We start from the raw sequence: 13,765 nt of genomic DNA, 5'->3' as shown, positions 1-13,765 counted from the left end.
AAAAGGCCTGGTAACCTGAAGCATAAATCCAGCTGTCAGAGAATAAAGTGACACTTGAAAAGTATCTCCCCTTTAGTATATTTTGGAAAATGTGTACTAAAGATGAGGCATGTAGTGTGTCTAAAAATTACAGGGCTTACAGCAGCAGATGTCACATGCGTAACGTGGAAGGAAAAAAGGCATGAGGACTCATTTTATCGAAATCAGAATTATGCCACCAAATGCTCAAATCATATTTAAGCAATTACGACCAGACTTCAAAAATAGCAGTTACGTTGAAAAAATGTTAAAAGAGTATTTGCACAGGTTTCGTTTACAGTCTGTTCTATAGACGGTTTCAATAAATTCTGCTTGCAACCATGTTAAACTGTCCACCTAAGTTTTTATCTCAAGTAGAAAGAGCTCCTCACATGTAACCATAACCTAAGATCTCAACTTATCCCTTCTTTTAAAAATGATTGCTTTTTTGGGGGGCAGGAAAGAAGAAAGGTGAAAAATGTTAATGACAGTTTTTCTGTTTTCTCACACTCCTCCCTGGTTAATCTGGAACCTTTTTCTTCTTTGCTCAATTTACTGTCCAGATGAACTGTTACGGTTCTATTAAAAAACAAACAAACTTGCTGATTAGACGAAAGAGATACTCATATATCTCCCAATATGCAGATCTGGGCTTTGTTGAAGAACACACAGAGCCCGCCGCTTATGAAAATCTAGATTCTCCCATAGGCCTGACTGCAAGTAGGTTCTGATTCCACTGCACGAGGCACAGTCTTGACTTCATTAAATGTATTTATGCGCTTTCTTGAATTGGGACTATTGTTTTGTGATTGTCTGTCAGGCACAATTGCTATAAATCCCACATAAGAAAGCTCACTTTTGAATTTAATCACCAGTGCTGTAATTCTCAACCATGTGGAAGATGATGGGGAAGGAAGAAGCTGTTAAACTTCGCTATTATTTTTTTAACAGTGTCACAAACAATTATAAGGCCAAAATACACAATATTAAATACAAAATCTAAAATTAAGTTGCTGGTATTCAGTGAAAAAACTGAGGTATACAAAATATTTTTACAATTGTGCGTAAATTTGCAGTAAGTTTTCAAAAGGTGCTTTTCCATTTTCAGCTAAAAGTGGTTCGTTGTCCAAGTGATCTTCATGTATACAAGTAACTGTGTAATTGTGACCAGTTAAAAAACACAATGCATTCAATAGCTAATGGTTCTTCAGAACTCTTTTTTTTTAAAAAACATTACATTTATTGTAACAGCAGTAATGTAGCAAAATAAGACTATACCCAAAACAACTCATAATCTTGATACGTTGATATGTTGTTTTTACTGTTAAAAATTAAAAGTTACTTTATTTTCAGTTTACTTTGGATGTTGACATATGAAAAGCAGACTGAGCATTAGCTCAGAATTCAGAAACTGTGAGGATTTATCCTGGAGAAAACAAGATATAAAACAGAAAAAAAATGGCAGTGCCAAGTATTTTTTCTCCTTCCACATCCTATTGGCAATTGATAAAAGCACACCAAGATAATGTAACTACACTGGACTTCAAAAAAATAATTTTAAAGTTACAAAACTAGAGAGGTTTTGGCTGAGCATTTCCCTGAGTCTTCATTTGTTAAAATCATACACTAGGTATTATGTTCATAAAATCTGTTACAAAGGGCTTGATTAATAAAGGCTGTGTAGCTATATATGCAAAAGTTAGGTACGTCTATTCTTAGAAAGCCTAAGCAAGAACTGCTGAGGAAACGATTCCTCAGAATCTGGTATTTTTCCTAAGGAGAAAAGCAAACTTCACGGACTTTTGCATTAAGATTTTGTTAATTTGAAATTACACCACACGGTTCATGATTTGTGAACAAGTCTAACAGGGATATCATTTGGGGCAAGACTGAAACAAAAAAAACTCTGGGACTGCTACATAATTAAAAAAAAAACTTTGGTTTTTATAATTTTTTGTGAGAAAATAGAAGGCACAACTGTGCATCAAAACTACATGATTTTGTATTTTAATCTGCTTACATTGTTTTTATCGGCACATCGGACTTTCTGCAAGTCTTTACTGTAAAGATGTATTTTATTAACAGTGATTAGTTGGCTGTAATAAGCTTTCTGTGTGATCTAAATGTAAGAAGGCCATTAGCATCTTTGAAAAAGGTACATTCCACGAAAGATGAACTGATGCCCATCCACTAAACGTTCACCACTCAAGCTCCACAGGATACTCCCCAGTGAGACACGCTGTGCAATGACCAATCTTTCCGAGGCGCGATTTTTGGCTTTTAAAGCTGTTCTCGTTCTCTTGTCTCGCTTTGATGCTTTCTTGCACGGACGATACCAGCCCTTCCACAGAAAGATAGACAACACTGTCTGCGCCTAGAGGAAATAAGGAATATACGTCACCCATATTGCACAAATAGAACCAAAATTCATAGTGTGCATCAAGACTCCCTAAACTCCCTGTAGTTTCCCAGTAGTTGGGGTCTGGAAGCAGATGTGTGCATGGCTGGTGCTTCCCAACCTGCACGGCTTGGACCACAAACCCTTACGGGGACTTGGAGAGGGGGACAACCATCACATTAAAAAAAACCCCAGTATGCAGTTCGTGTGAATGTGCTAGCAGTAGGGAAGTTTGAAAGCCTTTTCATGTCATTAGTTTTCTATCGTTTGAACTCATTACTTTGTGAATAATACTTAAAAATGAGAGAGTACAAACTGGAAATACTTCAACATGCCTTCATAATAATTTCGGGGAAAAGAAGTCATTGTAATACTGGAGTAAGTATTTAACACAGGAAATCCAAGTTTACCGTTTTCTAACTGTAACCACAGCTATGTTCTTAAACTATTTTTCAAAATCTTTTGCAGGACAATAGGCCGCGTATAGTAGATTTCCTCACTCTCAAGCCTTCACATGACTTCTCTTGCTGATACCCAGATGAAGAGCACGTTATTTACCACAGCACAAGCAACGTAAGCTGTCGGTTCTTTTGTTCTGCTGCAAACGTGACTCATTCTAGAGATTTGAGAATGTATTTAACATTTTTTGATTAGTTTCAAATGTCATTTCTTTTAAAGTGGACTATATAATGCAGTTAAATTTATTTACATAAATTTAAATTCATAGGAAAATCAGTAGGTGTTTACAAATTCCAAACCTATTTTTATGACTGTATCATGAAAGTGAAACTACATTAGCTTTTTATTATAGGATAGATTTTCACCACATATTTTCTTCCTGGTATTTTGCCGACAGCAGCTCCTTGTTGTAAAGACTTTCCCAGAAGGATCTCTAAGTATTGGAAAGCTGTGTTGTCACACCTTATTTGTAACTTATGTTCATGCAATTATTCTAATGCCTTCTATTGTTTGGAGAAATATAATTCACTAACTGTGTTAAAAAAAAAAAGGGTGTAACTAAATTGTTTTGATCTGTAGGGTAACTCACAATGCAGAAATTTAGTGCATCAACCATAGGATTTCTTAGTCAGTTTTGCCACTGTTGCCTTGATGTATTGTCCTTAATCTTGATGTAGACAATAAAATAGCTACAGGTAAAATCTCTCTCTCAAAAAAAAAAAAAAAAAAAAAGAAAAAAGAGAGAAGAAAAGGAGAAAGAAAAAAAAGAGCAAAAAAGGGAAAAAAAGAAGAAGCATTTACCTATATAGTTTGCAAGATCATGGAATTCAGGTCTGTTGGCAATGAGTTCTTCTTTAGTTGGAATGTTTATTCCCATGTAACAAGGAAATCTTATGGGAGGTGAAGCCACACGGATGTGCACCTGAATAAAAATACAGTTTCAAGACAGACCGTTATAAGGTGAAGGGCAACAGATCATAACACAATAGCAAAGTCTCAGTTCTGCAAAATAATCATGAAGAACAGAGCAGAGCACTACACAGAACTCATTACAGTTAAAAGTAAGATAAAGGGATTTTTTTTTCTGATTTTTAGAATTTATTTTTACAATATTTCCTAATGTTATTCATAGAATCATAGAATAGTTTGGGTTGGAAGGGACCTTTAAAGGTCATCTAGTCCAACCCCCCTGCAATGAGCAGGGACATCTCCAACTAGATCAGGTTGCTCAGAGCCCCGTCCAACCTGACCTTGGATGTTGCCAGGATGGGGCATCTACCACCTCTCTGGGCAACCTGGGCCAGTGTTCCACCACCCTCAGCATAAAGAATTTCTTCCTTATATCTAATCTAAATCTCCCCTCTTTGAGTATAAAACTGTTACCCCTTGTCCTGTCGCTACACTCCCTGATCAAAGAGTCCCTCAAAGGCTTTCCTGTAGCCCCCTTTATGGAATGTGCTCTAAGGTCTCCCTGGAGCCTTCTCTTCTCCAGGCTGAACAACCCCAACTCTCTCAGCCTGTCCTCACAGCAGAGGTGTTCCAGCCCTCTGAGCATCTTTGAGGCCTCCTCTGGACCCGCTCCAACACTTCCATGTCCTTCTTGTGCTGAGGGCCCCCAAGCTGGATAGAGTGCTCCAGCTGGGGTCTCACCAGAGTGGAGTAGAGGGGCAGAATCCCCTCCCTCGATCTTCTGGGTCATGTTGCTTTTGATGCAGCCCAGGATGCGGTTGGCTTTCTGGGCTGCGTTATAAATGGAGACTTGTTCCTCTCCCCTTCATCACCCAAAAAACAATCATACAAAAGAAACTTCTCAAACCTGTCTTCAACAATAAACATGCATTAACCATTGATTTTTTTGCACGCTTGTCCTTTTAAATAGTGAAACAACGTATAGTACAACTGAAGACAAAACCCTGTGCTTTACCCTTCCATCAGTCTCCTATTTACATCTGTAGTGTATTGACTGAAAATTCACTTACCTCTTTGGCTCCTGATTCTCTCAGTAGTTTTATTATGGGTGAAATGGTATTGCCCCTCACAATTGAATCATCAATGATAACAACTCGCTTGCCTTTAAAATTATCAGACAGAACGCCAAACTTCTTTGCAACACCAAGTTGCCGTAACCTCATATTTGGCTGGATAAACGTTCTCCCTACATATCGATTTTTACAGAGTACTTCAACGTATGGTAGTCCGCACTGTAAACAGGAGACAGTTAAACAGAATTAATATCTAAAGAACTGGTTATTTTCAGTTATTGTTTTAAAAAAACAACTTCAGGACTTAGTATGACTTCACAGTAACCAAAAAGCTTTACGAAACTCTAACGGCCCATACCATTATACTCCATTAGAAAAAGAGATATGTGTAAATACGCTTGGGGAATAAAATAAGCAAGTTAACATATACCTTTTGAGCATAACCCAGAGCTGCTGGGGTTGCAGACTCTGGAACGGTGCTGACCAGGTCTGCTTCCACGGGTGCTTCGATGGCAAGCTGCTGCCCGCATCTTCTCCTGACTGAATACACCATCTGACCTAAGGACAGCAAAAAGTGGTTTTCCTGGTATGCATAATTCAGATTTCCTCTGTTTGCTCTACAAATTTCTGTGGCAAGTCGCAGGTGTACAAGTCAGTGAGAAAAGCTCCAGAACTAATAAGCGTTCACATAAGGTCATTTTTTATTTCCTTCCATAATGTCATACTTTAACATTCACATTCATATCACCACACAGAGAATTAAAATCCAGTTTGCTCTAATCTGGTAACTAAAGGTCCCGTGGATGTTACAAAATCTATTTACAGGAGGAAAGAAGAAGTAGAAATTACACCTGCGTGTTCATAATGTGCATATTCTATTTTTAGGGTGGTTTCTCCTGCAAAGTTTTTGCAACCCTGCTGTCTGCCTCTGCCCACTTACTAACTTTGAAGCAGTTGGCAAAATTCACCCCAAATTAAGTATGGGGATGAGAGGCCTCAGAAGCTTTTAAGGCCCTAAAAAATTTGCAACGTGGGAGGGAACTGGGAGTATTGTGGTGGGATGTGGCAAAGGGTACCGCGGCAGTACTAAGGAATGTAAGAAGGGAGGGTATTGAAGGGCAAAAGGATCATGAAAAAAAGGGATGTGGGATGAAACTGGCTTTATAAAGGTGGAGAACCGTATTGGACCAACAGATGACATGTCCGTAGAAAGCAAAGAAGAGCTTGTTTGTTGGGTATGACAGTCCTAGCTAATACCTTGTCACTAAGACAATTTTGGAGGGCTTCTACTGAAATAATAATAAAAGCATTAGACTGCCAACCCCAAGTACTTACATAATGCATAGAGTGACGTGTTATATTAAAAGCATCTTCCTGAAATAAGCCTTTCTTGCAAAGAAAATACCAAGATAGAGTTATTTTGCAAATCCTATTTCATAAGTCTAATTTTTAAGAAGTTTTCCAAGAACTAATAAAGTTCCTTTCTTAAGTCTCTCACTTTTAAGGGCTGTTTCCTTTACCTTAATCATGTTTGTGGCCCTTTTCATCCCTTCCATTAGACCACGCAGGCCGGCCTGACTGAGGCCATGTGCAAAGCCAGGAACAGCAAGGTGATGTTATTACATGCTCCTCCTGATGAGTTTTATCTCAAGAACAGTGCCAACCCGTTCTGTCCCAGCCCTGCTCTGCAAGCTCACATTCCATGGTACCCTACTGTGATGCCAAGATCCCTTCCAGAGCCATTGTTCTCCAGGATAACATCTCCTGGGATGGGTAAGGGCTTTGTACATTGTATCTTCTTACCTTCAAAAATACTGTCTGGTCTTGCAAAATAAACATATTCAAAGATGCAGAATGCTGAGGGATCTCCTTCAGGTCTTGGTACAACATCCAGCGTCTGCACATCATATCTGGATATTTTCACAATCTCTCCAGGAAGGACCTCGCGATAGTATCTTGAAAGAGAAATACATGGCATTTAGAAATGTCCTGAACCTGAATGATAGCTTCAAAATATAAGCAAGATTAAAGTCACAGAAAAAATGCTTTTGAACATCCTAGCACATTTGTTTCTATCTTAGGATTTGACTAGGGTGTTTCACGACCAACATGCTAAGACAAGTGATCCTTCCTAAAACAGTCTGAATTAATAACCAAAAGCAGTAAATTAATACTTAGTACCAGAGAATTGCGGTATTCTTCCTATATGTGAGCCATACAGTACTCAGTCTAGTACAGGCTTAATTCACATTATATTTTAATCATTTAGTCCTAGAGCAATACTAGGGAACTTTTCTATGACTATCTATTATAATACAATATAAAAAACATAATCAACAATAAAGATGGGAGCCAAAAAAATCCTGCCCCACAGTCTAGAGAAATACCCGTCTAGTGGTGACAGGTAGCTACCTCTGAATAAAGTAAAACTGACTGGAAACATACATTCCAATTCTCATATCTGAAGAAATATTATGAATTAAGAAATGGTATTAGGTTTATTATGTTACAGTGTTTAACCTTATTATGCATTTTTCTAGATCCTTTAGTGAGTCCTCAGGTGGCTATTCAAACACCTTCAGTCTGAATCTATCACACAACATTGAAATATTCTGGAGATCTAAATCAGAGGTGAGTCAATTTGTGCATATTTGCTGGTGATATGTTAGCATTAACAGGCAGCAGCACTGGCTACAGCAGAACTTGATAGACAAAATTGCTTTTTAAAAAACTCCACAGGCTTCAGCTGATGGTCCTACATGGTAAGCCTCTCTTAACAGAGATTTTGAAGAAGTTTCAGAAAACAGTTAGATGTAGAATAAATTGTCTCAAGAAAGCCCCTGTTACCAACAGCTAACACAGATCCTACACAGATAGGGTAGAAGTTACAGTAAAAGAACACGGAACACCTTCAATAAATCACTGCAGAATGGAATAAAAGACTACTAAAGTAGCATAGAATCATAGAACCATAGAATCATAGAATGTGTTGGGTTGGAAGGGACCTCTAAAGGCCATCTAGTCCAACCCCCCTGCAGTCAGCAGGGACATCTTCAGCTAGATCAGGTTGCTCAGAGCCTCATCAAGCCTGGCCTTGAATGTCTCCAGGGATGGGGCCTCCACCACCTCTCTGGGCAGCCTGTGCCAGTGTCTCACCACCCTCAGTGTAAAGAACTTCTTCCCAATGTCTAATCTAAATCTTCCCTACTCTAGTTTAAAGCCATTGTCCCTCGTCCTATCGCTACATGCCCTTGCAAACAGCCCCTCCCCAGCTCTCCTGTAGCCCCTTCAGGTACTGGAAGGGGCTGTAGGGTCTCCCTGGAGTCTTCTCTGCTCCAGGCTGAACAACCCCAACTCCCTCAGCCTGTCCTCACAGCAGAGGTGCTCCAGCCCTCGGATCATCTTCGTGGCCTCCTCTGGACCCGCTCCAACAGGTCCACGTCCTTCTTGTGCGAAGGGCTCCAGAGCTGGACACAGTACTGGACAAAGTAGAGTCACGTTGCTTCCTGGGTTTGCTTTACATTTCTTTTTATTCAGTGGTTCTGTTCTTCATGCAGTTTTGCACTTTTTTTTATTTGATGAGGATCCACCTTTATTTACTAGCCTACTCCCCAAATGCACATTTTTATAATGTCTGATTAGGACATAGAGTAAATACACTTCCTCGTAATCTTTCTTCCTTCAGTTATGTTCTAGTTCACAATTGCCTTCCACTCCAAACTTCTAAAGATCAATCTGGGGTCTCCTGAAGAGCCTCTTCATTTCCCTTTTGTCCAGAGACAGTATCACACGTTTATTTTCAGACTGTCTTAGCTAGAGAGGTAATGTGAATGTCGTCTTGTGTTTTGGCTCTGATGGGTGTTTGCACGCGTGGAAATAGTTTCAGGTGCCCATCATGTTTTTCAAACAAGGGGACTGGCTCGTCCAACAGCACAGGCTACAGCTCAGGTTAGTCCAGCCTGTGAACTACCAATGTAACCTTTCTGTAAGTGAAGAATTATTTTGTAATACAACAATTCTGCTGCAAACTAGGCTAAATTTAAAAACTTACATGGATAACTGGGTTTAATGCAACAAGTAAGAGGCACTTCCTTTACAACAGTGAAGTCATCTTTACTGTTTCTTTCTGAACACCTAATTCATCTTTTACATGGATCTGTTCAAGAAAATAAACTGGCAAAAAACAGGACTGCCAAAAAAAAATCAACCCTCCAAACAAACTAGTCCTTGACGTCTTTCACATTGTTAAAGATTATGATATTTAGCAATTTGAGGTTTAATGTTTAATCGCTGCTCAAGGGGAGCTTTCAGATAAATTAAGAATTGTGGCACTTACTCTGCACCAATAGACAAAAAGCTACAGGATTCAGAGGAGACGACCCATCCTTCTGTTTCACTGTTATCTTTTCCTGAAATGAAAGACTGCAGTTAGAGTCCACAATTCTTCTTACCGTTACCCCCCGCAATTGCATTTCTACTGCAGTATCTGGCTTGCTATGGTTTAGCTTGCCAAGTGCACAATTAAAGACTGTTGTAATTTCTAACTAAAAGGTATAGCATTCCAAAGTTTCTGTAATATTATTAAAAAATCCAAGCAAACAATGTAAACACCATAAACCTGCTCTAGGCAGAAGTGGAAGTAACAGCATCATATTCCCAGTTCACGAAGACAATTCCGATAACTACCTTTGTTATCTCTGCACTATTTCAAACTTTTCCAATTCTAGTTCAGTGACTTTAGATACAGATAACTGTATCTAACTAACTGTACCACTTGTGTGAACTTTTGTAGGTGGCCAGACGACCACCAGAGGTGCCTTCCAGCCTCAACCCTTCTGTGATTCTGTTTGGCCCTGCTTTCCTGTTTAGGTGATGAGATGTTAATTAAATTTTCATGAATATTCTATTACAGTTGGGCTGGCTAATTCTGACACTGTCATCAAGCGACGGGGATTACCTTTTGCTGGGGAACGGAAAAGATGTTTGCAGACTTCCTACAAATTATTTTTTCCTTACCAACATTTTTTTTGTTTTGAATTTTCAAAATTGACTTTTGCGTCACATATTCCTACTTACACCTCAGTAAGTGGGGCTTTAATGACTTATCAGTGATTTCAGGCACAAACTATACATATACATGTATATATGTGTATATGAATATATATGTATGGTTTACCTTTTCCATTCATGTCCCCTACTGGAATAAGGCGACCAATGCAGAGTGGGCGATTCCCATACGGATCACGTACTGCATAGATTATGTCTTTATGCATAATGAGCAATGAATACGAAGTTGGAGTTTCATTCATTAGATTTTTTATTCTGAAATGAGACATAGGTGAACATAATCATGTGCATTTACAGCAGCGTACCACGCTGAGATCGGACTGCTGTTCTTGATTCCAAAACCCATCCTCCTCACCTTGCTACCCAGTCGGCTGTATCGTCGTTTTCTAGAGGGGGCGTGAAAGCCAGCAGCTGGGTGATCAGTTCACTGTCAGAACTGGTCGACAGTCCTACACCATGCCGCATAAGCTTTTAAGGCACAAAACAAAAGTGTTACCAACATTTTAAAAAAAATATCCACATAACACTGCTCAGATTTTAATCTAACGGCACATTTGTGCAATGAACAAATGTTTTAAAACACATCAGTGTTTCTGGTGATCAGATCATAATAATGTCAAATTTCTTCCAACAAACCAAATATGTAAAACAAGCTGGTACAATCATCTATGCCTGGTACTACATTTCTCCCTTTGCATCCCGTTCCTTCACTCCACATGCAACCAAAATTAATACCATCAATAATCAGGGCATAAATTCATGTTTGGGTCATTTAATCAGCTTTGTGCTTCTGCTTGCTCTGGGAAGAGAGGGAAACTATACAAGAGAAAATATGGAATTACCTATAGCAGATACAGAAAGAGATATCAGGGCAGAATGGTGGTTTGGGCACAAAACAACAACAAAAAAAAGAAGTGTGAAGAGAAGCAGAGTGGGATTAAAAAACTGAAATCCCACAACGCAAAGTTTGCTAGACCTGGTTAGTCAAATTGTTCTGTCTTGGCGTATTTATGCTTCTAAGAGAGACGAGAACCTGCAGTGTATCTAGCCAACTATTACAACTCATTCAATGCTATATGCATTACAGTTCCTAATTTGTATCTTTAGAAATCATTCATCACGTGATTATGATTCCCTCTGAATGTACACTTCCTCACCACTGTTCTTTTTCTCCCATCCATTCATACGCTTGTGGCTCTGATTAAAGAAGGGCTAGGTTCCTTTGGGCACGCCATGCGTTTTCCTCACTTCAATGCAAGAGTATGTCCTCTCGCTTTTGGATGGAACATATCATAGCAGAGGTTTCACAATGAAACATCTGCTAAATTTTAATTTGGTTCTTTAACACATACCCTTCTAGCCACACTATAAAATTTGGCACTTGTTGGTTTATGTCCTGATGGTGCTCATGATTAATTTTGCAAGCCACGAATACAAATAAAGACAATATTCCAAACCAGATATTTCGTATTACTATTACCTCAACTTATTACACCCCTCCTAACTCTAAGCATATGATTTGCTCCTTCTGTCCGGAGCAAAGGTGGCACAAAGGAGCAGAGCTTCAAGCCAACCTGCCTTTTGTTACGGCTGAGTTAGTTTTCTCACTTGATCAACAGGAATGTGAGCATCAGTCTGGAGCACTGGTGAATCATTCCCTGTGACAGTTACAAATGTCTCCCCTCCCCAGGATTTTTTTCCCCCCAAAATGATCTATTTTGATTATGGTGCTCTTTCACTACCCCGAATAGTTTGATATTTAGAAAAAGTCATAGCAAACTTATTGCTCATTGCTGCCTCATGCTCATAAAGAAGTGATGGCAGAGCCCCCCAAAGGAGATACTAACCTTCCTCCTGAGCCGTACAGCGTTTGTTAGCTCCCCGTTGTGCGCCACAGCGATCTTCCCATGAAGAGTCTCTACGACAAAGGGCTGGCAGTTCTGCAGCTCAGAAATTCCCGAGGTGGAGTACCTCGTGTGCCCAATACCCAGGTTTGAAACGTACAGCTTCTTCAGGCTGTCTGCGTTGAAGACATGATTTATAAGACCCATTCCCTTTGGGAGAAAAAGAAAAAAAAGTTCTGTTTGGTTTTGTTTTCCTGGCAACTTCCTCATTTCTCCTGTGGTTTTGGTACAGCACTAATGCAAGCAACGTTAAGAGAAAGGCAAATAACCTGAAAGACACAGGAAAGAAAGAAGCGGAGCAGGTGTCACAGCGATGTATCAGATTACAGTACTCCTGTTTTTAAATAAAGCAATATACATTTTTGTGCTGAGGAAGTTCATGGAATAACCTATTCCCTGACTATAAATACATCTTCTGAAAAACACTACCAAACTGTTGTGGTGTTTAAAAACACTAGGAAAAAAAGACTGCCAGAAGACGGGCAAAGAAGAAAAAAGTTGTAAGAAGAAAATTCTATGTAAAGAATACCTTTTACAAGTTAGTGGTATATTGGATTTACTTTTATACTGGGTCCGTGATAAAGTTTATTAGATTCTACTGTCATTCTTGACAATGTCAGAAGCAAAGCTTATTTTCAGAGGTTTTATTGTTTACTTAAACCAAACTTTTCATATAGTCAAGTTGCCTTCTATCTAAAGCAGAAATGCCTCAAAACGTTTTAGTCAGCTGTCAGGAGCTTCTTTTGGTAACGAGCACTGTGTGGAGACAATTTAGCAGTAAGAATAGTCTGAAAAAACCGCAGAGAGCAGAAGTTAAGACTGGATTCCAGGCCCTCCTACAAACTCCAGCTTCTGCTGCTGCCTGTGGAAAATATTTACATCCTTCTAAGCTCAGTTTCTCTATCCCGTGTGGTACTTGTGATATACACGATGGCACACATGATAACATGCCTCCAGGACCTCCATAGACGGGAGAGGCCTGAAGTTGTGAATGGTTCATAACCTGTGCTGTAGGTACAACAACAAGAGAGTGGGGTGGGACAGGAATTGGTTGAACTATTTTCAGAGCTCGACCAAGAGAGCTTAAAGAAAGCTCAGCTTGAGGGTATTTTCTGCTGTGACTGCTATAGAGTCAGAATACCAAGAGGCTGTGGTTGCACGTGTGATTTCAGGATACTTACTATCACGTTAAAAAGTTCCTGCCTCAAACTGTCGAACTGGTATAAATTTGCTTTATTGTCTCTCAGGTGACATAAAGGTGGTCTAGAGTCTATGTGACGTGCTCATCTATGGACAGAAATGCAAGCGTGCGCTCTTATTTCACTTGGGTGAACTTTACCCTAACAGGAGATCTGGCAGTTCACAGGTCCGGTGTTAATGGCTGTGGCCGCATTAAGCGTTGCAATAGCTTAAACAAGCAATGTTGTTTCAAAACAGATTTGGTTACACAAATACATAATCTTTTAATTGCCATTTGAAATCTTCCTCTGATTGAGACTGCACTGGTGTGGGATGGCGAATGTGAATTACACCAGTATAAAAAGTTCCCAATGGAGACAATCTTATGTTTGTATTATACAGGGCCTGGTACGTGCCAGAACATGATAATGGTCTGATGAATAGCTACTTTAACATGTTTTTCTGCATATCCAAGTGTGAAACAATCAGACAAAGTCTTTCTCCTACCGGCATGGCTATGGCTATGCAAGAGATTTAAGTTTTTCCACATCCTGAGCTAATAAAGTTACGACAGTAATGTTTTGTTATACAAATCTGGCTGAAACGCTCCGATAGACAAATCTGGGCAAGTCTTTCTGGGAGAGTTTAAAACCAAGGATTAATAGACTTTGTCAAGGGCTATTAATCCGTGACCAAAGGCTGGCAACAACCAGAAGGGAACACATACCCCTGCCATAGTTCGTAATCTAATACGCGTA

The 13,765-nt window shown here is 39.4% G+C and overlaps 1 protein-coding gene across 1 annotated transcript; it reads right to left on the bottom strand.

The window, feature by feature from the left end:
• Window positions 1-3,871: 3,871 nt before the first annotated feature.
• PPAT (phosphoribosyl pyrophosphate amidotransferase) lies at window positions 3,872-13,520 on the bottom strand. The gene is made up of 9 exons (XM_054203023.1): window positions 13,515-13,520; window positions 11,772-11,978; window positions 10,280-10,392; window positions 10,034-10,179; window positions 9,194-9,266; window positions 6,661-6,812; window positions 5,288-5,415; window positions 4,855-5,076; window positions 3,872-3,877 (listed from the first exon to the last, which is right to left on the bottom strand). Exons 1-9 carry the CDS (start codon window positions 13,518-13,520, stop codon window positions 3,872-3,874), a joined length of 1,053 nt encoding a protein of 350 aa, XP_054058998.1.
• Window positions 13,521-13,765: the final 245 nt, after the last annotated feature.

Source organism: Rissa tridactyla, chromosome 5, assembly GCF_028500815.1.
Source record: "Rissa tridactyla isolate bRisTri1 chromosome 5, bRisTri1.patW.cur.20221130, whole genome shotgun sequence".
NCBI classification, from domain to species: Eukaryota; Metazoa; Chordata; class Aves; order Charadriiformes; family Laridae; genus Rissa; species Rissa tridactyla.
This window is presented reverse-complemented; position numbering and strand designations above follow the sequence as displayed.

Coding starts and splice junctions, on each gene's coding strand:
- PPAT (XM_054203023.1), bottom strand. Junction 9,267..10,033: donor AGGGGACATGAATGGAAAAG/GTAAACCATACA, acceptor CTTTCATTTCAG/GAAAAGATAACAGTGAAACA. Junction 5,416..6,660: donor ACCAGACAGTATTTTTGAAG/GTAAGAAGATAC, acceptor TGCTGTCCTTAG/GTCAGATGGTGTATTCAGTC.